The sequence below is a fragment of the Brettanomyces nanus genome, chromosome 4, assembly GCF_011074865.1.
Source record: "Brettanomyces nanus chromosome 4, complete sequence".
NCBI lineage: Eukaryota > Fungi > Ascomycota > Pichiomycetes > Pichiales > Pichiaceae > Brettanomyces > Brettanomyces nanus.
In genome coordinates, this window is record NC_052377.1 from 2,447,217 (window position 1) to 2,473,417 (window position 26,201).

General features: G+C 41.7%; 13 protein-coding genes and 2 non-coding genes across 15 annotated transcripts; 9 read left to right on the forward strand and 6 right to left on the reverse strand.

Moving 5' to 3' along the window:
* Positions 1-387: 387 nt before the first annotated feature.
* On the forward strand, positions 388-3,137 carry SDH1 (succinate dehydrogenase flavoprotein subunit; the record flags this gene model as incomplete). Its single annotated transcript, XM_038924650.1, has 2 exons — positions 388-2,290; positions 2,497-3,137. 2 exons carry the CDS (start codon positions 388-390, stop codon positions 3,135-3,137), a joined length of 2,544 nt encoding a protein of 847 aa, XP_038780578.1.
* Positions 3,138-4,751: 1,614 nt separating this feature from the next.
* Positions 4,752-6,662, reverse strand: FOA43_004409 (uncharacterized protein; the record flags this gene model as incomplete). Its single annotated transcript, XM_038924651.1, has 1 exon — positions 4,752-6,662. One exon carries the CDS (start codon positions 6,660-6,662, stop codon positions 4,752-4,754), a length of 1,911 nt encoding a protein of 636 aa, XP_038780579.1.
* A 227-nt stretch (positions 6,663-6,889) lies between these two features.
* FOA43_004410 (uncharacterized protein) lies at positions 6,890-8,094 on the forward strand (the record flags this gene model as incomplete). Its single annotated transcript, XM_038924652.1, has 2 exons — positions 6,890-7,954; positions 8,089-8,094. 2 exons carry the CDS (start codon positions 6,890-6,892, stop codon positions 8,092-8,094), a joined length of 1,071 nt encoding a protein of 356 aa, XP_038780580.1.
* A 19-nt stretch (positions 8,095-8,113) lies between these two features.
* On the reverse strand, positions 8,114-10,228 carry FOA43_004411 (uncharacterized protein; the record flags this gene model as incomplete). The annotated part of the gene is made up of 1 exon (XM_038924653.1): positions 8,114-10,228. One exon carries the CDS (start codon positions 10,226-10,228, stop codon positions 8,114-8,116), a length of 2,115 nt encoding a protein of 704 aa, XP_038780581.1.
* A 1,693-nt stretch (positions 10,229-11,921) lies between these two features.
* FOA43_004412 (uncharacterized protein) lies at positions 11,922-13,769 on the forward strand (the record flags this gene model as incomplete). The annotated part of the gene is made up of 1 exon (XM_038924654.1): positions 11,922-13,769. The coding sequence occupies one exon, from the start codon at positions 11,922-11,924 to the stop codon at positions 13,767-13,769; it is 1,848 nt and encodes a 615-aa protein (XP_038780582.1).
* Positions 13,770-14,206: 437 nt separating this feature from the next.
* Positions 14,207-15,604, forward strand: RCH1 (Solute carrier rch1; the record flags this gene model as incomplete). Its single annotated transcript, XM_038924655.1, has 1 exon — positions 14,207-15,604. One exon carries the CDS (start codon positions 14,207-14,209, stop codon positions 15,602-15,604), a length of 1,398 nt encoding a protein of 465 aa, XP_038780583.1.
* Positions 15,605-15,748: 144 nt separating this feature from the next.
* FOA43_004414 lies at positions 15,749-15,822 on the forward strand. Its single transcript has one exon. It is a non-coding gene; the product is annotated as a tRNA-Ile (tRNA).
* Positions 15,823-16,565: 743 nt separating this feature from the next.
* Positions 16,566-16,638, forward strand: FOA43_004415. The gene has a single exon. It is a non-coding gene; the product is annotated as a tRNA-Thr (tRNA).
* A 57-nt stretch (positions 16,639-16,695) lies between these two features.
* FOA43_004416 (uncharacterized protein) lies at positions 16,696-18,087 on the reverse strand (the record flags this gene model as incomplete). Its single annotated transcript, XM_038924656.1, has 1 exon — positions 16,696-18,087. The coding sequence occupies one exon, from the start codon at positions 18,085-18,087 to the stop codon at positions 16,696-16,698; it is 1,392 nt and encodes a 463-aa protein (XP_038780584.1).
* Positions 18,088-18,323: 236 nt separating this feature from the next.
* FOA43_004417 (uncharacterized protein) lies at positions 18,324-19,019 on the forward strand (the record flags this gene model as incomplete). The annotated part of the gene is made up of 1 exon (XM_038924657.1): positions 18,324-19,019. One exon carries the CDS (start codon positions 18,324-18,326, stop codon positions 19,017-19,019), a length of 696 nt encoding a protein of 231 aa, XP_038780585.1.
* A 31-nt stretch (positions 19,020-19,050) lies between these two features.
* FOA43_004418 (uncharacterized protein) lies at positions 19,051-19,971 on the reverse strand (the record flags this gene model as incomplete). The annotated part of the gene is made up of 2 exons (XM_038924658.1): positions 19,051-19,841; positions 19,968-19,971. 2 exons carry the CDS (start codon positions 19,969-19,971, stop codon positions 19,051-19,053), a joined length of 795 nt encoding a protein of 264 aa, XP_038780586.1.
* Positions 19,972-20,186: 215 nt separating this feature from the next.
* Positions 20,187-20,510, reverse strand: FOA43_004419 (uncharacterized protein; the record flags this gene model as incomplete). Its single annotated transcript, XM_038924659.1, has 1 exon — positions 20,187-20,510. One exon carries the CDS (start codon positions 20,508-20,510, stop codon positions 20,187-20,189), a length of 324 nt encoding a protein of 107 aa, XP_038780587.1.
* A 150-nt stretch (positions 20,511-20,660) lies between these two features.
* On the forward strand, positions 20,661-22,127 carry FOA43_004420 (uncharacterized protein; the record flags this gene model as incomplete). The annotated part of the gene is made up of 2 exons (XM_038924660.1): positions 20,661-20,664; positions 20,746-22,127. The coding sequence occupies 2 exons, from the start codon at positions 20,661-20,663 to the stop codon at positions 22,125-22,127; spliced, it is 1,386 nt and encodes a 461-aa protein (XP_038780588.1).
* Positions 22,128-22,325: 198 nt separating this feature from the next.
* FOA43_004421 (uncharacterized protein) lies at positions 22,326-23,948 on the forward strand (the record flags this gene model as incomplete). Its single annotated transcript, XM_038924661.1, is given in 2 exon segments — positions 22,326-22,330; positions 22,346-23,948. 2 exon segments carry the CDS (start codon positions 22,326-22,328, stop codon positions 23,946-23,948), a joined length of 1,608 nt encoding a protein of 535 aa, XP_038780589.1.
* Positions 23,949-24,024: 76 nt separating this feature from the next.
* Positions 24,025-26,190, reverse strand: NUO78 (NADH dehydrogenase (ubiquinone) 78K chain precursor, 5-prime end; the record flags this gene model as incomplete). Its single annotated transcript, XM_038924662.1, has 1 exon — positions 24,025-26,190. One exon carries the CDS (start codon positions 26,188-26,190, stop codon positions 24,025-24,027), a length of 2,166 nt encoding a protein of 721 aa, XP_038780590.1.
* Between the last annotated feature and the right edge of the window lie 11 nt (positions 26,191-26,201).

Sequence of the window (26,201 nt, forward strand, 5' to 3'; positions counted from 1 at the left end):
AGGGAGTAACGAGTGCAGAGAAGTAGACAAATGAGAAGGAGAAGTAGACAAACGGGAAGGAGAAGTAGACAAACGGGAAGGAGAAGTAGACAAACGGGAAGTAGTAGCTGAACGTGTCAAATAAGTAGAGCCTGCTGACACTCCGACAAACTGCTTGTAGATTAAGTAGTCTGATTGCTCCCACCGGGCAGTCCCAGTTTCCCGACTCCGATTCTTCTCCGTAGAACGCGCGCACCCGCGAACCTTTAACTTTACTTTCGTGGCCTGCCGGGAAAAACCTATTCGGTGCTACGGAGTGGAGACCACAACTTGGACCATCATTGATTGATTTACTCTCATTTTGCCACTAGTTTTCTCTTGTTTTTCCCTTGTTCTTCTCCAACAGCAATGCTCTCTGTCAGATCATTTGCCACAAGGGTTTCGCCTTTCTGGCTCGCTTCAGCATCGAGACAGTTCTCGTGCTCAACCTCTTCAAAACAGGTCATTAGTCAGTTCAACGATACTAATGGTAAGGATGCCTCTCTTGCTATGGCAAAGGATTATCACATCATAGATCACGAATATGATTGTGTCGTTATTGGTGCCGGTGGTGCCGGTTTGCGTGCAGCCTTTGGACTTGTTAAGGAAGGCTTCAAAGTGGCCTGTATCTCCAAATTATTCCCCACCAGATCCCATACAGTTGCTGCTCAAGGTGGAATTAATGCTGCTTTGGGAAATTCCCATCCAGATAATTGGAGATGGCACATGTATGATACTGTCAAAGGTTCTGATTGGTTGGGAGATCAGGATGCTATCCATTATATGACCAGAGAGGCTCCTCCTTCCATCATCGAATTGGAACACTGGGGTCTACCATTTTCCCGTAATAAGGAGGGAAAAATCTACCAGAGAGCCTTTGGTGGACAGACTAAAGACTATGGAAAGGGTGGTCAAGCCTATAGAACTTGTGCCGTGGCTGACAGAACTGGCCATGCCTTATTGCACACCTTATACGGTCAATCATTGAAGTATGACACTCACTATTTCATCGAGTTCTTTGCCATGGACTTACTCAAGCACGACGGTAAAGTTGTCGGCTGTATAGCGTATAACCAAGAAGATGGTACCATCCATCGTTTTAAGGCTCACAAGACTATTATTGCTACTGGTGGATACGGTAGAGCTTATTTCTCTTGTACTTCTGCTCACACCTGTACTGGCGATGGTAATGCGATGGTTTCCAGAGCAGGATTCCCGCTGGAGGATTTGGAATTCGTTCAGTTCCATCCTACAGGTATCTACGGTTCCGGATGTTTGATCACTGAAGGTGCAAGAGGTGAAGGTGGATACTTGATCAACGCCGAAGGTGAGCGTTTCATGGAAAGATATGCTCCTCATGCTAAGGATCTTGCCTGTCGTGATGTGGTCTCTCGTGCTATTACTATGGAAATTAATGAGGGCCGTGGTGTAGGTGCTACAAAAGATCGGATGTTTCTTCAGTTGTCCCATTTACCCCCATCTGTCTTGGAAGAGCGTCTTCCAGGTATCTCGGAAACTGCACGTATCTTTGCTGGTGTCGATGTTACTAAAGAGCCTATTCCTGTTATACCTACTGTTCATTACAATATGGGGGGTATTCCAACCAAATACACGGGCGAGGCTATTACCGTGGACGATGATGGTAATGATAAGGTGATTCCTGGATTGTTGGCTTGCGGTGAGGCTGCCTGTGCCTCTGTTCACGGTGCAAACAGATTGGGTGCCAACTCTTTACTTGATTTGGTTGTGTTTGGCCGCGCTGTGGCTAGAACTATCAAGCACCAGTTAAAGCCAGGTACACCTCACGAGGAGTTGCCTGCAGATATCGGATTTGAATCCATCAAGAACTTGGACAAGCTTAGAACGGCGAGCGGATCTGTTACAACTGCTGATCTACGTTTGGAGATGCAGAAATGTATGCAGAAACATGTCGCTGTCTTCCGTACCCAGGATAATATGGATGCGGGTGTAGCTGAGCTAGAGAAGATTGAGGCCAAATTTCCCGATATCAAGACTAGCGACAGATCAATGATCTGGAACACCGATCTTACCGAGACCTTGGAGTTGCAGAACTTGTTAACTTGCGCTAGGCAGACCGCCATTGCTGCCGCTGCAAGAAAGGAATCCAGAGGTGCTCATGCAAGAGATGACTATCCTGACAGAGACGATAAGAACTGGCAGAAGCATACGCTTACATGGCAAAACAGTACTGGAAAGCCTGTTGAGATTGGTTACAGACATGTCATTACACACACTTTGGACGAGAATGAGTGTAAGTCTGTTCCACCTGCCGTCAGAAAGTACTGACCCATTCTTAGCTTTTATTTATTTATTTATTCCTGAAGACTCCTAAAGACTGTAATCATTCGAGTCCAGTGAAAAATGAATCTCGAGATTTTAAATTTAGTGTCTTAAATTTTTCAGTTTCGATTTAGACACAACTTTTGTATTCATCTTCTTAGTGGATTCCTCTGTCAGACGTGTCGGCGATGTTTCAACTTTCAGTAATTTCCGACCTAACAAGGATCCCTCCCAATATGTTCAATCTACCCAGATTGGTGGCTATCAAACAAGAACTCAACGCTAAGTATGCCAATAAAGTCATTCCCAAATTAGGACTCGTTATATCAGTATGGGACATACTAAAGGTTGGCGACGGCATGCTCAAGCCCGGGGATGGTGCTATTTTCATTAAAGTGAGATTCCGATGCATAGTGTTCAGACCTTTTGTAGGAGAAGTGCTAACGGGATGGATCGAATCGTGCTCTGAGGAAGGTATTAAGGTGAACATGGAATTCTTCAACGACATATTCATTCCTAAATCGTTCATATTTGAAAACTCGTCATATTCCCCGAACGAAAATGCCTGGCTTTGGCAGATGGATGAAGATAACAGTCTCTATTTGGATGTTAATGAAAGAATCAACTTTAGAGTCGAAGAAGAGGTGTTTAATGACGTCAAACCTAAAGGTCCCGAAAATCCGTTGTCTAGTTATGACACCTCGGAAAAGGATAAGAATAAAGATAAGAGTGACGTTGCCAGCTACAGAACTCCACCTTATGCCATCGTGGGATCGTGTCAAACCGATGGAATGGGTTGTATGAGTTGGTGGGAATAAACTCATTGTATACTACTATTACTACTAATCTTGAAGCCTCTATTTAATTGTACTGCATGTATCTGCTCGTCGACGAAAACTTCATGTTACCCTTGATCACCTTCTCAACAGCGTTCAAGAAGTCCTTTTCCGTAGCAACCTTTCTTCTGGCACGAATGGCAAACATGCCGGCCTCAGTACAGACAGAACGAAGTTCAGCACCTGTGGCATTAGGGCACATTCTGGAGATCAATTCCCAACGGATGTTACGCTCGCATGACATAGCCTTGGAATGGATTCTGAAAATATTAGCTCTACCTTCCAAGTCAGGAAGCGAGAACTCCACTTTTCTGTCGATTCTTCCAGGCCTGAGTAAAGCCGGATCCAAAACATTAGGTCTGTTTGTAGCGAACATTACCTTAATATTACCTCTAGGATCGAAACCATCCAATTGCGTGATCAACTCCAACATGGTACGCTGAACTTCATTGTCACCACCTGCACCGTCGTCAAAACGAGCTCCTCCAATGGCATCAATCTCATCAAAGAAGATAATGCATGCTTTCTTCGTTCTGGCCATCTCGAACAACTCTCTCACCATTCTGGCACCTTCACCCACATACTTCTGAACAAGCTCCGAACCAATCACACGGATGAATGTAGCTTCAGTTCTATTGGCCACAGCACGAGCACAAAGGGTCTTACCAGTACCAGGAGGACCATATAAAAGAATACCTTTTGGAGGATCAATACCTAGCTTGGCAAATCTCTCAGGTGAAAGTAAAGGCAGTTCCACCACTTCACGAAGCTTCTCTATCTGCTCTTTACAACCTCCAATGTCGCTGTAAGTCACATCCGGCTTCTCTTCCACTGTCATCATAGTCACCGTTGGATCGATTCGAGGCGGAAGGGGGAGCTCAATATGATACTTCTGACGATCGACGCCAACACGCATACCCTCTTCAATATCTGTGGGAGAAACTCTTTCTCCCAACCCCACCACAAATTTGGCTATTTGTTTAATATTAATCACGTATTTTGATTTCTCATCTGGTTCATTCACAGTCTCATTTTCATTGTCGTTATCGTTGTCATTTTCATCTTCTGGCTCTTCTGATTGAATAATCTTCGTACATCTAGCAACTTGTAATGGCTGCTCCTCATTCATCCGTCTTCTATCTGCAGCAACATCCCATAAATTAGGTGCAGCAAGTCCTGTATCGCTCTCCTCAATGCCAATCTTCTCCTTAATACGAGTTTCAACTATTTTAAGATCCTTTTCAACCTGTTTGATAGAATCGTTGTATGGGGCGGCACCATACGTCTTTAACACTTGAATATCATCCTCACTAAGTGGTTTCACCTCTTTTTCCTTCTCCGGCTCGTCCGAATTGTCCGGCCTCTTGAATTTATCCCAGTCCTCTTTAGCTGGCATTCTCAATTAGTAATCCTATACTAAAGAACAGAGTGATGATGATGATTTATTGTCTTGTTCCTCTTTTTTTTTTTGTCTCCCTTTTTGAATGAACCTTTTTTTTTTTTGCCTTTATCATAATTAGCATCCTTACACCGAGATTACATAGGTTCGAGGACTTCATCCATTTCTCTATAAACTAGTTGTGGTACATATTTCCTTTAATCCAAAATCGTTCTCAAAAGATGTGCTCCCTTGGAGTTTTCCTCGTGTTGTTCAATGAATTCCTTTTGATTTCTCAAAGAATCTAGTAACTTACTGGCATCAGCGTCCTTCTCATGAAGTTTAAAGCAGTCCACAAGACCTACAAGCACAAAAGCACCTCCATTATCAGAGATCCACATCTTTAATGCTTCTTCATCTTCACCAGAATCAAATAGCTGACTGGCGAATTTCTTGGCAAAATCGTATCCAATTCCAATACCAGCGATCTGGTCAACTTCTTTCCTCTCCCTGTTCCACTTACCCCCCTGTAAGAGGGATTTGAGTAATCTCTCAGTGTACTTTTTGTGAATAAGATGACTCTCTTTAGTAATATCACCCTTAACTCCATCAATAATGGTTCCTAATGCTTTCTCTCTTAGTTCGGCGGACTCTTCAGGCAATTCATTATTCATAATAAGTTCTTGAACAAACTGTGAGCCCATGTTCTCGCTCAAGAGTTCATATGCATGTTCAGATAAAGTCTTGTAGAATAGAGGCATAAAGCAGTTAAGAAGTTCCTTTCTTCTCTTTTCTTGAGGCTTCTTGGACGTCTCTTCTGACAGCTTGAGGTATTTCTCCAACTCTTTGAGCGCTTTAGGAGAAAAGTAGGCCTTGTCAAGGCCGTTAAGAAGGTACAAAAACGGTCTTCTAGCATACTTGTCGGAGAGAATCTCAACAAAACTCTCACTATATTCGCTAGAAAAGCTCTTGTCAACAAGCCTTGTATCATCAACTGTCATGAATATCATTTGTAACACTGTATAACCGTACTCGTTCTTGGCCATAAGATTAGCATGAGGTTTCAAGCCTCTAAGAATGGATTTTCTTTCTTTAGCATTAGCCATTGCAACTACAGTACAAGCAACCTCGGATCCTTCTGGTGTATGGACCATCTCCGCAACCTGATCCTTCACCAGATCGATGAATTCTCTCACTTCGTCACCTTCGAAAACTTTGATGTATTCTTTCATTACAGCGTGCAACATCTGGAAACCAGTTGATCCTTTTTCAACAGCTGCTTGTATAGCAGTGGCTAAATTACTGGTGATAATTCTTCTCTTCTCCGGAGATTCTGCACATGCTTTCTGAATGGTGAGGTCATCCATACTATCATCAGAAAAGACTGCATATTTGGAACCCCAGAACTCTCTAAGAATCTGTCTCTGTTGCTTGGATGTTGAATATAGCACATACAAATCCTCAAGAACGTAAGCACCTTCTCTATGTCTAAGAAGCTTACGGAACTTTCCTTGAAGTGAGTTAATGATCAAAGTGCGGCTTTCTTTAGATCCATAATGCAAGAGCTTCACTAAAAGGTACTTACCGTAAGCGGAAATGGCAAGGGGATAATAGTATGGCTCCAACTCTTTACATATCTGATCTCTTCTTTCCTTACTAGAAAATTTCACCAAGGTCTGAACCACTCTGGATGCATCATGCTTCAACACCAAGTCTCCAATAACACCGTGGCATAACTTCCAGGTTTCATCACTAAGCTTCTTTCTGACTTCCTTGGGAACAGGAGGGTTCCTGACACGGAGTTTCTCCCATAGTTTTTTGATTTGTTCCACCTCAATGCCTGACTTTCTCTTTATCTTTCTGTCCTGAAGAAGCTTTCTCTGTGCTTCATGGGCCTCCTTAGACGATGTCTTTGATGTTTCAACACCATCCTCTTTATCAGTATCTTCCTTTAAATTTTCATCTTCATCTTCCTTTGAATTTTCATCTTTTGAATCAAGTTCATCCTTTGAGTCGAGTTCATCTAACGAGTCCTCTTCCTCTTCCACTTTTTCAGAAAGTTTGAGCTTTTTAGAGGAAGCCGTTTCCACGATAACCTCTGCTGACCTTTTAACACCTATGGTTGTCATTTTCTACTTGACCTAAGAAAAAACTAATGAAATAGATACCGGATACAGATGAAAGATACCTAGAAAATGCCTGAAAATACGTCTGAAATATTTTTTTTTTATTTTTGTTCTGAAAAATTTTTTTTCACTTCTCGATTTTCCTAAAACGGAATACTGATTGAAATCTCAGGCATCTAACAGAGTAAACCATAGTATAGTTCAGAGCAGTATACTACAGATTATCGGTAATGCGGATTGCAATTGAAGGATGCTGTCACGGCAACTTAGACCAGATATACTCAAGTATTAAGAATAAAGATGTTGAACTTCTCATTGCATGCGGAGATTTTCAAAGCTTAAGAAATGAAGCAGATATGCAATGTATTAGTGTGCCTATCAAATACAGATCTATGGGTGACTTTCAAGCTTACTATACGGGAGCAAAGAAAGCACCCGTATTTACAATATTCATTGGCGGAAATCATGAAGCTTCAAATTATCTTGAAGAATTGAAATATGGAGGATTTGTGGCTCCTAATATTTACTATTTGGGAAGGTCAGGAGCTGTCTGGTATAAGGGTCTCAGAATTATAGGTTGGTCGGGAATTTATTACTCGAGAGATTTTATGAATATAAGAAGAGACGAAGCATTACCATACAATCGCTGGGCAATTCGTATGGTGTATCATTATCGAAAAGACGATTATATGAAACTTCGACTATTGAATGAATGCAATGATAGTATAGTAGTATCTCATGATTGGCCGGAAGGTATCTATAGGTGGGGATCGTTGAATTATCTCCTCAAAAAGAAGCCTTTTTTCAAGAAAGACATTGAAAAAGGCGAGTTGGGATCGCCAATGAACAGAGAATTACTTGAGCATCTCAGACCAAAATATTGGATGGCAGCACATTTGCATGTTGGCTATAAAGTAACTGTTGACTGGAACAAAAAGCGCCAAATTACCAAAGTTGACAATAAAGATGAAATAGATTTGGATCTGGATCTAAGCGAAGAAGATCAAGACGCTGAAAAGGAAAGTAAGCCTATTGCTTCAGTGCATGATACCACTTTCTTGGCTCTGGATAAATGTCTACCGAGAAGACACTACCTCGAAATTCTCGATGTTCCATTGACGAACGATAAGCATAGATCCGCAATTACAGAATCGCCGTTGTATTTCGATCTAGAGTATATTTCGTTGATGCAGAGCGTGGAGAAGCATAAAAGCGAACTTGACTCGTTGGAGTATCAAGAAATACTCTTCCCAGAAGCTGAATATCGGGACAAAATCCTTGCTGAGTCACATCAGGTTCTTGATCAATACTCCAATCTATCACCAGAAGAATACGACAAGCTTTTCCGGATCGATTTGGACGGGTTCATTGAGACAGCGCCAGCGAATACCAATATATTGAAGAATTATGACAATCCACAGACGCAAAGCTTTGAAAGTAGGTTTCTCCCTCGTCTAATTTAGCGCCTTGACGATTTCTTTGGCCATTTGTTGCACCTCCGAGTCCTTAGCGGTAACGGAAATGCGGATTATTGTCTCTTTTAGGAGCGTAATCTGCTTGTAAATATTTGAGCTGGTCTCCGAAACATTTAGCAGATTCATAAGAATGTAAAAGCATCTCAAAATAACACCTTCATCAGAGTCCTGACCTTTTATAATCTCCATTAATTTGTCGCCAAATAGTTTGGATTCGGCCAACATTTTTGCTATTAGTTCATAGTCGCTACAATTGGCGAAAATATTGAGTACAGCAAGTTGGGATTGTACATCGGCCAAGCCTGTTAACTGACATAGCTTCTCAAAGTTTCTGTAGTTTCTATCCTTAGTGGTGCTCCAGTTAAAGAACTTCTCTGAACAAACAGGTGAAAGCATCATATTAGAAAGTAGCTCTAGATCGGCGCGTTGAATCTGAAAGTTGGAACAGAGCATAAGGTTATCTATGGATGTCCAGCCTAGTTTGACAATCAATTCCCTGATCTGGGGATTGTTGACCACCGATGATAGGTTCACGAGTGCAATGAGAGACTCAAAACAGTCCGAGTTGTCAACAGCTTCGTTTCCAAGTGACGATATTGGAGTTTCTAATGTTGTTCCATTGATATCCATGTCATATTGAACGACCAGTTCAAGCAAAAATGGAGCAGTGGTGATGATATCAAACTTCTGATAGAATAGAGAATTCGGATTGTGACTCATTATAATCCTAGCGACTGATTTAAGAGCTATGAGCCTTGTTCCTGGGTCTTCTATAGTATGATTACCTTTAATATCACAGAAAGTGTCAGCGTTATACTTGACTTCGTCGGAATGGTGGATAAGATAGCTCAGAACAATGCCCAAACCTCCATGTTTAACTACCTCTTTACGGTGCTCACTTTTGAAGCAGAGATTACCGATAATTCGAATGGCCTGTGTTTGAACTCCCCTAGATGCTGCATTCTTTAAAGCGTCAGAAATCCGCTCCAAAATCTCTTCATTGTCCAAAAGATAACTCACAAACTTAGCAACATCTTTATCATTATCCTCTGTAATTTTATGTCTTCTTTTACCTGCTCTGGGGTCCACCTTGGACAGCTGGGCATAGCTCTTCAATGATTCCATCGATTGTTGACTCTTGCTGAGCACCTTATTGTAGGTAGTAAGATTGGTTACTATGCAAAGAATACCATACGCTAGATCTCTATTCTTCACGTGTGGTTTTTCGAGTAATGAGGTGAGGAAATTGTCGTCTTTCCTTAGCATCTGCTTGACTTGAAGGTTCAGAGATAGAAATGCTATTCCCTCGATACTATTAGATACCATTTCCTTGGTGTGATTCTGTACCAATCCATTTATCAACACCTCACTAAGATAATTTAGTGATAAAATATCGGTCTGTCCCTCAAATGTCTCCTGAGGAATCGAACTCCATATCTTGATCACCACAGTGGCAGCTATACACTGAGCTTCAAGCTTGGTCTCGTCACTACCATCCATTTTCAACGTCTTAACTAGTAATCCAAAATAAATTTTGGCTATCAACTTCCGGCATGAGTCATCTATGCATGCACTGGAGAAAAGCTTCAAAATCTGTTTCAAGTGATGTGCTCCATCAAATGTAAGTTGATCTTCTCCACTACCTAATAAGAAAGTAATCTCATTGGCCAATAACTTGACCACCGGATCGTTATTAAGGAACAATTCTGTGCATGCAGATATCATCACCGGATAAACTGCTGAGATCACATGTATCACTTCGTATCGTTGCGTCCTTGTCTCGCAAGTAGTAGCCATATCATCGACAGTATCTACGACTTCTGAGCCAAGTAGTTCTTCTCCAAAGGAGTTTTTCAAGGAAACTATTATCATCAACGCTGGTGATTCCGTTTCTTTATAGCAAATATAGTATAATATGTAGCTTAGCAAAGGCGATATGTCCTCCTTGAAGGCCAAATTGGCATTATTACCTCTAATGATCGCCAAGAGAGACTTCAATAGTGGAATCGAGGTAGCTGAAATATCATTGGTCGATTTCCTAATCTTACCAAGGTCATCTTTCAAAGATCGTTTAAAGCTTTCGATTTCTGTCATAATTGACTGAACTGACGAAAAGGGTATATAATATATATAGTGTATTGGAAGGAGGTTTGATCTTTAAGTTTATATTTGTCGACTAATCGACGGGTCTGTTTTTGACAATGGCACTCCTGGAATTGGAAGAATTGATATTCATTGAGCCTCACCCACACCGGCTTTGAATGGCTCCTACCTAGCGAGCCCAGAAAAGAGATAACAGTGATAACCGAAATGATAAAGTGGTCAACCCAGAAGACATCTTCCCCTCTCGCTGGGAGACCCCCCCTCATATTATCTTATCCATAATAATCACGCAAGAATCATGATAGCGAAGATGGATGAAACGCTGCAGAGTTTTAGCGTTGCTGCATTGTGTTGCTCATATCGCTTGTGAGACGAGTTTCTTAGATAGCCTCAAGATCGAAGGTTTCCTAGTAGTTGCTTTCACCAATCTATTATGCCTGAAACGGCCCGATAATGAATTGCGGAAGCGGTGGTGTACAGTTTAGGAGTCACCAACTAGCACGACATCTTGATGGAGCCACTTGATCTTTCCTTTTTTACTATCATTCCCTTGGTTATCGCCTCCACAGTTTACGTTCGACAGGACCCTTCTCCTGAGAAGGCTCCAAATAAATCAGTGCTAAGCCTATATAATTTTGACTTTATGAAAGAAAAATACTGGAGCACAATGTAAGAAGCCCCAAAAAATTCCCTTAACGGAAAAACCTATCTCTCGCCGCGCCGTGCCGCCCAGTCAATTGGCTCTAAAATCATGCATGATCTCAAATTTCCATTGTTAAAAAGGCCGAACAAAGAAAGAATATCTTGGCATATCTAATGATTAGGGCATTATTCACGAGAGGAAGTTTGTTCGAAATAATAGATATGCTTCCTGCATCGGCTCCCACGTACTTTCTTAATCCAATAATGTTTCAAAAGGAGTTCTGATAAGCTTTGCAAGTTCAAAGTAGGCACATTAGATTAAACCGTTTTTTTTTTTCACTATGTGCTCTGATGGTGCGGCACCAAGGCATTCTCTTTTCTTTTTTCGTGTTTTTGAAATTATTTCTTTTCTCGCCTAAGGGGCCTGTCTATCTTCCTCGGCTTCCACCTTTCGTCATCACTTTCTGACAATCTAACGGATACTAGTTAACCATTCCATAGTGACTAACGTTAGGTCACGTTTTAATCTACCATTTTTTTCTTCCCGTTTTCTCATTCACTTGACAAACACTTATCTGATATCTATGTCGTTACACAATCTTAAGAGCTTCTTATCATCAAGAAAAAGAACCAGATAAAAATGCTTTTGAAAAATACCAAACGGACTTATCCTCTAGAAAAAGAAAGAGAAATAGGAGAAAAAGAAAAAGAAAAAGAAACGAAACAAAACAAATGTCGGCAAATTCTTGCGCCCAAAAGTTTTCTTTTCTTTTACTGTGGAGGAATCTCCCGAGATGATATGCACATCCATCTCAAGAGCCTATCAAGGGCATGATACCGATTACAATGTGACGCCACACAGTCAGCAAGGACGAGAGTGGGTACATCTAGCGAAGTGCAGTATAAAGATTACTGACCTATCTAGCGGTGTATAAAATAGATCTTATTTCCAGAACTTTGTGCGAAACTGCTGTGCACGTATTTCATATTGGCTTCTTTTTATTTTCTCATTTTGAGTCTAATCGTTCCTTCCATTTTAGTCATGGCTGATATCGAAGAGAAAAAGGTTATAAAATCTCAGCAGGACCTTGTGGTAACAGAGTTTGACGACTCTCAAGACAACTCCTCTGAGATTCCAGGTCATGAATATATTATCGATTATGCTGATGAATATAATCCATTGGGACTAGCTATTGCTACCCCTGAAGATAGATCAAAGTATAAACTTATTACTACCAGACCTCCTTTGGTTTGTTACTTGATTTTGATGGTTGAGTTTGCTGAAAGAGGTTCTTATTATGGTGTGCAAGGTATCCTTAATAACTTTATTATGAGACCTCTCCCAGATGGATCTACGACCGGACGTGTCTATGGAGAAAATCAAAATGCAGGTGCTTTAGGTATGGGTATTCCAGCCGCCAACGGTCTTACTATGCTTTTGCAGTTTATGGCTTATGTGATGCCTTTATTCGGAGGTTATATGGCAGATGCCAAGTTGGGCAAGTTCAGGGCCATTATGATTGGTGTTTGGGTTGGTTTGCTTTCTCACATTATTTTCGTTATCGCCGCCATTCCTTCAGTCATCGCTGAAGGTCACGCCGTGGTCGCAGTTATCTTTGGTATTCTATCACTTGCTGTTGGTACCGGTTTCATCAAGCCAAATTTACTTCCTTTGCTTTTGGACCAATATCCTTATAGATGTGATGTCTTACAAAAGACGGCAGAAGGAGATGTCGTTTACGTTGACAGAGATAGATCTATGGAGACTGTCACCATGACATTTTATTGGTCTATCAACATTGGTGCCTTCTTGGAAATCGCTACCTCTTATGCTGCCAGGGATGTCGGCTACTGGTTAGCCTTCTTATGTCCAGGTATCATGTATTTGATTGTTTGTATGGTTATGGTTCTGGCTGGTCCAAAATTAAAGAAGGAGTATCCTCAAGGTTCTATTTTGGGTAAGGTTGGTAAAGTTTTGCGTGTCTGTTTCCGTCCTGGCTTCATTAAAAGATTGTCACATGGACAGTTTTGGAGTTTTGCCTATCCTACCACTATGGGTGCTCGTGGTGAGACCTACTATTTGGAGAAAAGTAAAAAGCCAATTACTTGGTGTGAGCAGGATATCCGTGATTTCAAGACAACTTTCTTACAGTGTGTTATGTTCCTTTACTGGATTTTCTTCAACTTAAATGATACCGGTTTGGGTAGTTCTTTGAACGCTCAGGCTGGTGCCATGACCACCAAAAACGTGCCTAACGATCTATTCAACAACTTTAACCAGATCACCATTGTGGTTCTCATTCCTATTTTGGACTACATTGTGTATCCTTTGCTTATCAAGTACAACATCAACTTTAAGGTTGTGTACAAGATCTTTCTTGGTTTCATGCTTGGAGCTTTGTCTTCGGCTGTTGGTGCAATTCTTCAGTGGAGAGTGTACGAAACTTCTCCCTGCGGTTGGTATGCTTCTGATTGCGATGAGAAGTCTCCTCTTACTGCCTGGTACGATATCATTGTCTATATGTTGGCTGCAGCTGGTGAATGTTTCTGTTACACTGAAGCTTACGAGTTGGCCTACACTAGAGCACCAGAAAATTCAAAGGGTTTGGTGATGGCTTTGTTCCTTTTAATGAACGCCTTCTCTGCCGCTATTTCCGAAGCTTGTAGTGCTGCTCTTAATGATCCATATTTGATCTATCCATTTGCCGCTATCGCTATTGCCGGTGGTATAGCTGCTTTCGCGTTCTTGGTACAGTACTGGAATTTGGACAAGGTTATGCTCAAAGAATCTTTGGCCAAGGAGGCCTCCAGAAAGGAGGACCAGTCTGAGAAGAGAGATTTGGTCAGTACCAGCAGTGCTTTACAGGCCGAGGTTGCATCTTTAATATGATGCATTATTTAATGCTCTTAGTGTAAATGTATGAATATGTTTAGTCACATGAGTTGCAATGTAGAGTAGCTTCGCCACAGTTTCTGAGATTTCACATGACTTCACATGACTATCAGCGATCTAACTCGGGTTGCAGATGCCAGATGACTACCTGGTGGCTACCTGGTGGCTATTCGCTGGCTGTATACTGGCTATCTGCCTGCATATCTGCTGGCTACCGGGATATTTGATAACTACTATATGGTTTCCGTCGTCTCGCTAGGATCTCATCCCGTCCCCGGCGTTTTCTACACCACAGTGGCTCAAAGTCTGCTAATGCAAGAGAAGAAAAAAAGAAATTTAAGCCAAGGAAATATTAATCAGACAGATTCTTAACGGAGTTGTAACTTACCTTCTGTCTCCTTAGTCTTCTCTTCTTTCTACACTTTTCGAACCTTATGTCTGTGGATTCCCGAATAAATGCCCTTCAATCCACTCACCCTAGACTGCACAAGTTGTGCAAGTTCCTATGGAAGGTGTGGATGGGCTATTGGTTCTACATCATTCTCGCAATTTTCATTGTGATTGCCAGTTTCGCTCCCAACTTTGCTCGGGCTGGTGGACTTATTAGGGCCGAATACTCCATAGGTTACGGTGCCGTTGCTGTGATTTTCCTTGGTTCTGGTCTCTCCATGAAGACCAGAGATCTTCTGCAAAATGCCTTCCATTGGAGAGCACACCTTACAGTCATGTCTCTAGAGTTCCTAATAACCTCTTCCATAATGTATGGTTTTGCGTGTGCTATTCGGGCCGCTAATAATCCAAACATCTCTGTGTGGATGTTGGTTGGTATCATCGTCACTGCATGTTGTCCTACTACGGTGAGTTCTAACGTTGTCATGACCCAGAAAGCTGACGGTAATGTTCATTTAACTCTCTGTGAGGTCTTTTTCGGTAACGTTTTAGGTGCCTTCATCACTCCAGCTATGGTACAGTTATATACTCAGGGTAAGTGGGCCTTTGCCAACCCTGCTAACGGTGCTTCTGTCACTGAAGTCTATGGTAGAGTCATGAAGCAGATCGGTTTATCAGTGTTCGTGCCCTTGTTTGTTGGTCAGGTGCTTCAAAACTTGTTTCCCAAGCATGTCAAATGGTTCTATACGACGTTCAAGATGGGTAAGTTGGGTTCCTTCATGCTTATTTTGATTATGTTTTCTTCATTTTCTACTGCTTTCTACCAGCACTCTTTCACTTCTGTTTCGCATGCTTCTATCATCATGATCTGCTTTTTCAACTTCGGCATTTACATGTTCTTTACCGTGATATGTTTTTTGATGTCAAGGCCGTTATTTCTTCTCACCATATTCAAGAAAGTCCCCGACGATCAGAGTTCACTATTGTATAGGTACAACTATAAGATCTTCCGACCATTCTACTATAACCGACCTGATACTGTTTCTGTGATGCTTTGTGGCGGTGCTAAGACTGCCGCTCTTGGAGTCTCCCTAATCACTTCCCAGTATGGAAGTGACAACTCTCACTTGGGTGAGTTGTTGGTTCCCTTGGTGCTTTATCAGGCTGAGCAGGTCTTGGCAGCAAATGTTTTAACTAACTGGATGAAAAGTTGGATTCATGCTGGTCCTGAGTGGAAGGAAGAGCAGCGTAAGAAGCAGCTTGAGCAGCAGGTCGCAGAGGAGGATGTTGAAGATATCGCTGACGGTGTTGTCGATGGTCCCAGTAAGAAGCATCCCCAAGGTTCAGTCATCGAGCATTCAGCAGAGCTAGATAGTTCCCTCGATTTTAAAGATGATACTACTAAACTTTATTCTTCAGATCCCACAGCTGTCACTCACTAATTATTTGCATCATCACTATATTGTTATCCTATAGAAATCCACTTGGTAGTCCTAAAAAGCAGGGATTAAACCGGTAATATTGACTACAATCTTATGAAATTATTTCATGATTGTATTAAATGAGATGAAAAAATTTGAAGAAATGGTCCCTTGGCCCAGTTGGTTAAGGCATCGTGCTAATAACGCGAGGATCAGCAGTTCGATCCTGCTAGGGACCAATTTTTTTATTGTCTTCGCTTGTCGGTATTCAAAATAAGCATCTGTAGTTGAAGGGACTTCAGATGTTTCGTTCAGATGCGGAAATGCACCAGTGAACAGGTCTTTCAAGCATTTTATACTTAATTTATTCATGTGTTCTTTTTGATCACGGCCTCGGGTGCGTTACGTGGCAATACGGTCGAGAGATACCAGCCCAATTGCCATCTACTCTTCCATCCTGACTTAGTCTAGGAATTAATTGATGTATCTGTCCCTCGTTGGACCTCAGTATATTTCTAAGAAGAAGCATTGAAGAAATGAAGTTGGAAAAATATAAAGAATCGCAATTTTAGAGTTAAATGGATTTCAGGAAGATAGGGACAATTTCGGCTCCTCTGGAGCATCTTGGTGCACTTCGTGTAGCACACTTCTATCAGATGGCTTGAAGAGGCTATGAGAAGCTATATGAAACGAGTTTATCAATCGTGCCGTCAGAAAAACTATATAAACTACTTCTTCTCAAAGATAGATAATCAAACAGCACAAAAGAATAAGAAGAAAGCTTCCCATAACTTTTATCAGAAAATTAATTGAATTCTAAGAATTTATAATCACTAACATTAGGTGTTTATTTTTAGTAGATCACTAGTTTATTTTCAGCACAGTTAAATAGCCTATACACTATGTGCAACTCGTTTCAAGGATAACTTGATTACTACAAGTTGTGCCCATAGAATGTTTATCCTACTTTTGGTGCAGAAAAGCCCTTATGGCCAAGTTGGTAAGGCATCACACTAGTAATGTGGGGATCCTCAGTTCAAATCTGAGTGAGGGCATTTATTTTTTGTAGGATTTTAGAAGGTTCTTAAGCTAGATTAAATAACAATGCATTCCTAATGCTTTCTATAACCATGAAACTTGTGAGATAGATACTTATAGGCTTCCTTTGTGGATAACACCTTACCTTTGTCGTCGGTGTAAACCAAAGATATACCGTTGGAGGGGTCCTTAGGCTTTCCAGAAGCCTGCTCTTCGTTTTTAAGAAGCTTTAGCACTGAAGATACCCCCATAGACTGGGAATTGCTTGACGAGTCATCTAGAATTGTAGAGACTCGTTCAAGAACAGCAGAAGAAAAGCCCTTCGAGTCTTCAGAAGTAGAGTTCCTTGATTGAGTACGATCCTTTAGTTCAACTTCTCCTCCCTTATTAATGCTATCCAACCTGTCTAAGAAATCTGCATCCTCATCAATGACCAGACTGTTCTTGATCAATTCGACGTTCGATTCTTCGGCTGAAATCTCCTTACGTCTGCTTTCAAGCCTCTTTTCAAGCCTGCGCTTTCTCGTCGCAGACATAAAACTGTTCAACTCTAGGTTATCCTCTTTCTCCATATCCTCATTGACGATCCGAATCTTCTTGAATGCTTCTTTATCTACTGTAAATCTGTCAGTTCGTTTAAACTTATTACCATCTTCCCTAACTCTTTTTATTCTCTTGAAATCAGATCTCTTTATAATCCCACTACTATCTTCATTATCATCACTATCATCCTTCAAAACAATCAATTTTCTCTTGGAATTCGACTCCTGATTGACCTTTTTACCACCCATATTAGACGACCCATCTTCTTCATCTTCTAGATCAATCATCCTTCCTTGAGTCCGATTTTTCATCGCTTCTCGAATCCTTTCCTTCTCAACCATTTCAATGTTCTCTAATTCATCTTCATCAGCAGATTCACCATTAATCAATTTATCTTTCAATGTTAGAATCACTTCACCCTTCTCATCATTATGAGCAAAACTGAGTTCGTCAGCAGTCTCTTCCTTCTTACTCTTCCCTTTAAATCTTAACTTCTTTTTCCCCTTTCCCTTCTCCCTTTCTCCCAATCTCGTTAACCAATCATGCTCATCTTTGTCATCACCAATTCTATCTAAAATACCTCCTCTTGATAAATATTTCTCCTTCTTTAATTCATTCTTAGCCTTAAGCAAATTGGCTCGAAGTCTACCAGCTTTCTTACCAGATTCGGATTCCTTTCCGCCAACATTTTCCGTCAGATATCCTCCAATAGAAATAAGCCCAAGACCAATCTGCTCCCTCAATTTATTGGTTTCTTCAACTGATATCGAATAGCATCCATCTTCGTCTTTTCTCATGTTAACAGCCAATGGTTTCTGAGATTCATACTGAATTTCCAACTTCTCCCCTTCAACAGGAATAGGACAGAGACCCACCTGAGCTCGAAGCTTGTTTGTTTCCTCTACACTAAGTGAAATACGCATACTTCTTTTAGACAATCAACGACTAGTTCAAGTTCAAATACGTTTGTCTTTTCTGCAGCAGTGATGCCGGGCAGTGCATAAAGCCGGGCAGTGCATAAAATCGGGCAGTGCGACATCTCCTTCCCCATCAGGATCAAAATCGGAGCACCCCAAAAGTATATAAGAGGGGCAATTCCTTGGCTTCTTGAAAAGCAATAGTAATCACCTTCTTTTACATCTTTCTTTATTACTTAACCATGCCTGCTCACTTTGTTAACGAACGCGATGCTACTAAAATCGGAGCTACTGCTCCTTACCCCCTTTTTTACACCTGGTCCACTCCTAATGGATACAAGGTGTCCATTTTGGCTGAATTGTTAGGAATTGACTACTACGTCTACCCTGTGGATATCTCCAAGAACATTCAGAAGGAGCCTTGGTACTTGAAATTTAATGCTAATGGAAGAATTCCTTCTCTTGCCTATGTAGAGAAAGATAACAGTGTTACCTATATCAATGAGTCTGCTGCCATCCTGTTTTTCATTGCTGACAAATATGACAAGGAGCGCAAATACTCGTTTAAAGCTGGCACGAAGGAATATTACGAGGAATTGGAATGGACATATTTCCAAATGGCCGGTTTGGGACCTATGAAGGGTCAATGGCATTGGTTTTCCATGTTTGCTCCTCAGAAAGATGAGTTTGCTATTAACAGATACTATAATGAGACTCTTAGATTGATCGGTGTTTTAGATGAGAGGTTGAAGATTAACGGCACCGGTTACATTGTTAGTGACCATATCACTGTGGCAGATATGGTTTCATTCCCTTGGCTTCTGAGAACCAACATCGGTAAACTTCAGGATGATATTAAGAAGTACCCTAACGTTCTTTCTTGGATCGAGAGAATCTCCAAGATTCCTGCAGTTCAAAGAGCTATGAAAATCCCTTAAGGGTATTAGTTATCGATTATTTATATAGAGATTAGTGACTTTTATCCGTCACCAATCTCTTCATGAATTCCGTCCAATTGAGTCCCTTGAGCAATGCATTTGCCATGGGATTGCAATAAAAACTTTCGAACGTTCCTAAGTTGTAGTTATGTATATCGTAGAGACTCTTGAATCTATCATTGACTGTGCTTTTTGAGAATTTGATGAATATTAACGGCACCAGACTCTTATCAAAGTCTATTCTTCCTTGTCGAGTGAACCCTGTAGGACAAACAACCATAAGGAAGCGACGTGTTTTGGAGCTGATCCCAGGTCTTCCTCCTCGTGGACCTGTGTTATTAAATGTACCATTGATCTCTCTAATCATTTTAGCATCAATTCGGGACTTTTCCCAACTTTTGCACTGTACAAAGAGTCGAATGTTGGTGTTTCTTTTGAGTAGAATCGGCTTCACTCGCGTCACAGAGTTAACAGGTTGAAATGTTCGATTAGACAGGTTCAGCCCGTCTGAAAGCTTCCCAAAATTATCCACCGGCTTCCACATAGCTCTAATATCTATACCCTTATCGTCTCGTCCTCCCTGGTGGATCACCCGGCTTACTGTAAAATGTCTTCTTAAGAACTCCAAAAAGTTCAACTCGTAGAAGTTTCCTTGAAACACCGTTGAATCCGTAGACAATTCTTTATTATTGGAGTATTTGAGGTAAGTCTCAAGGTTGTGATACTTCTTATTGCTTATTACAGGGAGAAGAATGGCTCGATCTTTTTTTGGGCCATTGCCATTTTCTTGCTCTTTTTGCGACACCTGCGTCATATCCGAATCTCTAGACAAAACTTTGGTACTCAACTTAAAGCAACTGCCAATGCGACATCGCTTAAGGAAAACGGGAGGAATCTCATTGGATACTCTCAACAGTTTCAGAATATCCCGGCTATACTGATTGGGACTCATTGATTTCAATGCCAGCGTGCTCAATGAAAACATTCCCTCTATCATGGTGGAACGAAGAATAAAGTGGTGGTGAAGTCAAGTCCACGTAAAATAGAGTGACGCGAAAATTGATAGGTGATGAGATCTATATCATTTTTCAGTACAAGATAACGCGTTCTGTAGAGAGTATTAGGAGGTGTTACAAATTATATATAGTAAAGAAGATCTTGAAAGGTTCATTTGAAGGTTTTGGCAACGGTATCCAATCTCTTTTCAAGTCGGTCATAAACCTTGGATATCTCCGAGTCAGAGTGGTTTACCTCCATTAGGATTTCATTGAGTTTTTCGGTCATTTGGTCAGTAATTTCCGTTATAGAGAAAGTCTGCAGCGGGGGGTTGGTCTTTTCGATCTCATTCTTGTGCTGGGCTTCACTAAACTGAGCTTGAGCTTGAGCTTGAGCTTGAGCTTCTTCGACGGTTCTCTCTGGGGTCTTTGGGATCTGTAAATTCTCGATTTGTTGAGAATCCTTCAGATGCAAGGAGGATTCCTCTGCCTTCATGGAGGACACAGAACTCTGACGATCTGAAAGATTTGATGTTTCCAAGCTCATTTGACGGCAATAAGGAAGAAGAAGAACTAACTGTCCAAAGAGCAGATAGCGCGAATAAAAAATTGATGACTTACTTAGTGAACTCTTTCCTTATTCGATATGGGTGCAAAGAAGAGCAAGAATCAGTTAAGGCGTGAGAGAGCGAAGAGGAGGGCGGTGAATGCAGCGAAGGCAGCGAAGACAGCGAAGGCAGTGAAGGCAGTGAAGGCAGCGAAGGCAGTGAAGGCAGTGAAGACAGCGAAGGCAGCGAAGGCAGTGAAGGCAGTGAAGACAGCGAAGGCAGTGAAGACAGCGAAGGCAGCTTTACCGGATCTTTCAAATTTGTATGAAGAAGTGTTCAATAAATTCCATGCATTAGAGAGTCGACAGATTGGAGAAGAGGAGGAAGAAATAGAGGAGCAAAATAATATCGCATCTGAGGATGCTATTTCTTCCAAAGGAGAGATCATCAACAGTGATAACGAAGAGATTCTGTCACCTCCCACCGAACCAAGAAAACTATCAAAGAGACAATTCAAACAGAAATATCATGCTCCATTATCAATACTCAAAGCAGAAGTGAGTCGACCTGAGATAGTTGAGTGGGTGGATGCGGATGCACCGGATCCTCGACTACTTCTATATATTAAGGTACAGCATAATATTATGCCTATTCCGAATCATTGGGAGACAAACAAGGGATTCTTGGGATCTAAGAGAACATCTTTAGAAATGGCACCGTTTGAACTACCAAAGTTCATACGAGATACCGGAATATTGGAGATGAGAGACACGACAGGAGAAAATGACGAGAGCAGCTTGAAGCAGAGAATGAGAGAAAGAGTTCAGCCAAAGATGGGACAGCTTGATATGGACTTTAGCAAATTGTACGATGCCTTTTTCAAGTACCAGACGAAACCTGTGCTTCTTGGATACGGCGAACTCTATAGTGGAGAGCTAGATGATCGAAGCAGTGTTCGTGAGAGACGAATGGCCAAGTATCGTCCCGGAAAGCTTAGTAAAAAGCTTAAGGAGGCATTGGGAATGGATTCTGGTTCTTCAGTACCACCATGGATTAGACGTATGAGAATGCTAGGTTCTCCTCCAAGTTACCCTTATATGAGATTGGATGAAGAAGGAAATGTCATTGAAGAGAAGGGACAAAGCCTGGGGGATCCTGAAGAAAGGATTTTGTATGGAGCTATTCAGGCTGAGGAGAGTGACGACAGCGAAGACGAGGATGACGAAGATGACGACGAAGCCGATGACGACGGTGATGACAATGACAAAGCTCAGCCAGATACCATACTAGAAGAGTACGGAGATCACAAAGACACAGATACAAGTACGGTTAAATCAAGTACGGCCAAATCAACTACGGCCAAATCAACTACTGAGGAACAACCAGATAGTACTCCTAAGAAATTATATACAGTTTTACGCGAGACCCAGTCAGGAGAGCATGACAGTATGTTTGGATCAGAAGCTTTAGCATATGAATTAGGAGAAAGCGGGAAACGTGGGAGTGAGGAAGAACCACGAATTCAAACCAAGAAAGCTAGAATAGACAACAAGTCCAGGCTTTAGAGTAAATACTTTTCTATATAAAATTCAAATCTTGAATTCAAGATGAAAAAAAATCTGGAATGGAAAGAGAAAAATAAGTGTACTTAGCTCAAATACAAATGTCCTTTATTTGTCTTTCACTTGGAGATTTGGAACTATTTTGTCATGGGAAAGCACAAGCATCACTCTCATCATCACCATGACCACGGGGATGACAAGATGAAGTCTAACAAGCGAAGAAAATCCGGGCCACCTGTCGTCAAAGAAGAGTTCAATATGACTACAGCAGAAGCACTTGCTCTTGAGTATTCAGTGTCTCAACTTCAGGAGTCGATACGTAGGATCCTTGAAGATGCACCGGATGTGGACCAGTTATCGGATTATGTGAAGAGACTCTCATCTGATTTGAAAAGACATGATGAAGATAACGGTGATCTTATGCAGACTGGAGATGGCCAGAACGAAGACTCCACTGGTTCGAAAGTTTTGATTCTAAGCAGAAATCAGAAGATTCAATTGGCTGCAAAGTTGAAGTCGTTGTATGAGGCTCGAAAACTAAGAGTTTTTAAGCAGATCGCCGAGTTTGACGAGACCACTGAATTCACAGATGTTGAACCTGTCAGACTTTCTCTTAGAAAGCTTCCCAGCGAAGAGGAGATGGCCGCACAGAACGAGGCCAAGGACGAGTCTTCTGCTATCAAGATGCATTACAAGAACATAGTAGGTCCTCACGGCGAACAGCTACCACCTTTACCTGTGATAGATGACCATGCACTTGAAGCAAGAGTGTTTACTCACAAGTCTTTGATAAATAACGTCAAACATTTGAGTCCCGAGGATATCATTCATTCACACAACGAACGACTCGAGTTTCTTGGTGATTCCTTACTTGGTTACGCAGTAACTAATATACTCTATAAGCGGTTTCCCAATGCCAACGAGGGTGATCTTTCTATTATGAGATCTAGTTTGGTCAATAATGCCAGACTCTATGACTATTCGTGTCTGTATGGATTTGACAAGAGGCTTCATCGTTCTGTAAACAAGAACGAGCAGTTTTTACAGGGGAAACAGAAACTTATTGCCGATGTTTTTGAGGCCTACATTGGAGGCTTATACATTAGCGGTAGCTATTCTAACTTTCGAGAAATCAAAGCCTGGCTAGCTCAAGTTATGGAAGAAGATATCCAAAAGATGACCAATAGGGGAAATGCACAAGAAAGAGATAGTCTCAATAAGAAAGCCAAAGCAGAACTCTATGCTTTGATTGGATCAGCTTCTATGCATCCTAGTTACATAATCTTACAGGAAGGTAACGGCACAGATATCAACTATAAAGTGAATTGTGTGATCAATAACGAAGTCATAGGAAAAGGTGAGGCCAATGGGGCGAGAGAGGCTGGCCTTAAAGCTGCCATGGTTGCACTCGCAAACAGAGAAGTCATTTCGAAATATAATATGATCAGAATGAAGACACCCAGAGAACAATCTGTTCTCGCCGAGCGTGATGGAGAAGCTGAAAGTAAAGATGCAGACTCTGAAGATTCCTCTGACAATTCTGCGAGTCTAATACTCCCAATCGAGATACCTAGTTCAACCGATGACGATAACATTGAGACGAAATGGAAGGAAGAACTATACAAGTATCTTGGATCCAGACAGAGCCTCCCTGAGTATAAACTAGAACCTCGAGATTCGTGTATCAAAACCACACTTTCTATAAACTCTGTGCCTGTGTGCTACTGCCTAGCAAAGAATGGAAAGAAGGGAAGCCAGAACTGTGCCAAATACATTTTACAACACCCAAAGCTATTCAAGAGATGCTACGTATTCAACCAATGATAAATAGAGTGATAAATAAATAAATAAATAGTAAGAAATATAGATACCTTCCATTGATACCGGGCGCTGGCCACCTTTAAGCAACACCAAGGTAGGCGTGAGCGTTCTCATCGTTAACCTTGTCGATCTTGGTACCGAAACTACCCACGCACTGGGCCATGGTCTTAGAATTCCTGGAGATGACATCAGCGAAATAATAGTTTTTGATTGGGTTTATGAGAGGACTATTCGTCACCCTAGGAGCACCAACAACGGCATCGATTCCGAGTTTGAAAATCTCTGGAGACGTCTTCTCGACAGATTCGTATCTAACCAAATGTGGAGCAATGGTTTCAATACGAGCACGTAGTTGACGAATATTCTCGTATGGTAAACCGACACCCAAGTATTCACTAAGAGCCTTAAGAATTTTCCAGTCTTCTCTGGAAGCACCTGGAGGACCTGTAGCAGCATGAGTCATCTGTGAACGTCCCTCCGTGTTGACGAAAGTAGCAGATTTCTCAGTGTATGCAGAGCCCGGTAAAACAACATTGGCTAAAGAAGCACCGGTATCACCGTGGTGACCCAGATAGATGACAAAGGCATCCTTTGGAATGGCAGAAGCATCCATTTCATCGGCACCCAGTAAAAAGACGACCTTAGGTATTGTTTTACTGACTGCTTTGGAAGGAGAGTAAAATCCAATATCAAGGGCACCTGCTCTTGAGGCCTGGCGATGCAATAGATTGAGGCCGTTCCATTCTGGGGTGTTGAAGTTGGATTTAGATTTGACAAAGTCCTTGACGATTTTCTCAATTGCAGCAGAATCCGTATTTTCCAGCACACCGGAACCAACTATAATCATAGGTTTAGACGCAGAGGCAAGTTTCTTGCCCACAGAACCAGAAAGGGCCTTTTTCAAATGAGCAGCAGTGTCACCAAGTTCGGTCATATCGAAGGTAGTGTCGAACTTTTCACCGACATGATAAACTTTCAAATCAGAGCTGAGCCATCTACCTCTAATTCTGGCATTCAACACAGAAGCCTCGAATCTAGGGTTGGAGCCAACAATCAACATTTGATCACATTCATCAATACCTTCGATCTTAGAATTGAAGAGATAATTGGAACGAATATCGGCAGAAGGAACGGACTTAACATCAACATCAAAGCCCAAGTTGTCAGAATCCAATCTGTTAACCAAATCCTTCATGGCCACCATAGATTCCACATCAGTTAGTGGGCCAACCACAGCCTTGACCTCATTCTTGGCAGGAGCAATCTTAGCAATTTGAGCAGCAATATAACCCAAAGCCTGATCCCAGGTAGCATCAACAAAACCACCATCCTGAAGAACAAGAGGTTTTGTCAAACGCTGAATCTTCAAGGCATCATAACTGTATCTAGACCTATCAGAAAGCCATTCTTCGTTGATTTCCTCGTTCAATATAGGTAAAATTCTCATAACTTCAGCACCACGAGCATCGACACGAATGGCAGAACCCAATGCATCGAGCACATCGATGGTCTCAGTTCTCTTGAGCTCCCATGGACGTGCTTTGAAAGCATAAGGCTTAGAGGTAAGGGCACCGACCGGACACAAATCAACAATGTTACCACTGAGTTCAGAGTTAACGTTTCTCTCGATATAAGTTCCAATTTGCAGGTCGTTACCACGACCAGTAGTACCGAATTCAGGAGCACCAGCAATGTCATTGAGGAAACGAACACAGCGAGTACAATGGATACATCTGTTCATTGAGGTTTTCACCAAAGGACCTATCGCCTTGTTTTCAACGGCTCTCTTACCGGTAACCTCATGGAATCTGCCTCTGTCAGAACCATGACGCAGAGTCTGCTCCTGCAAATCACACTCTCCTCCCTGATCACATATGGGACAGTCCAAAGGATGATTGGAAAGTAAAAACTCGGTGACACCTTCACGCGTATCTTTCACCTTATCTGTATTGGTGAGAACGTGCATACCAGGAGCCACAGGCATCGAACAAGCGGCAGCCATTTTAGGTGATCTCTCAATTTCCACAAGGCACATACGGCAATTGCCGGCAATGGAAAGTTTATCGTGGTAGCAGTATCTTGGAATCTTAACGCCAGCCTTTTCTGCTGCCTGAATGATCGAAGATCCCGCCTCTATGGTTACAGGAGTGTCATCTATTCTGAGTGTTACTTCTTTAAGTGCGTATGAAGCACTATGAAATAGTCTGCGGAGAGACATTCCACTAATGGTTCTTCGTGAGAGCATGACGAATTGGA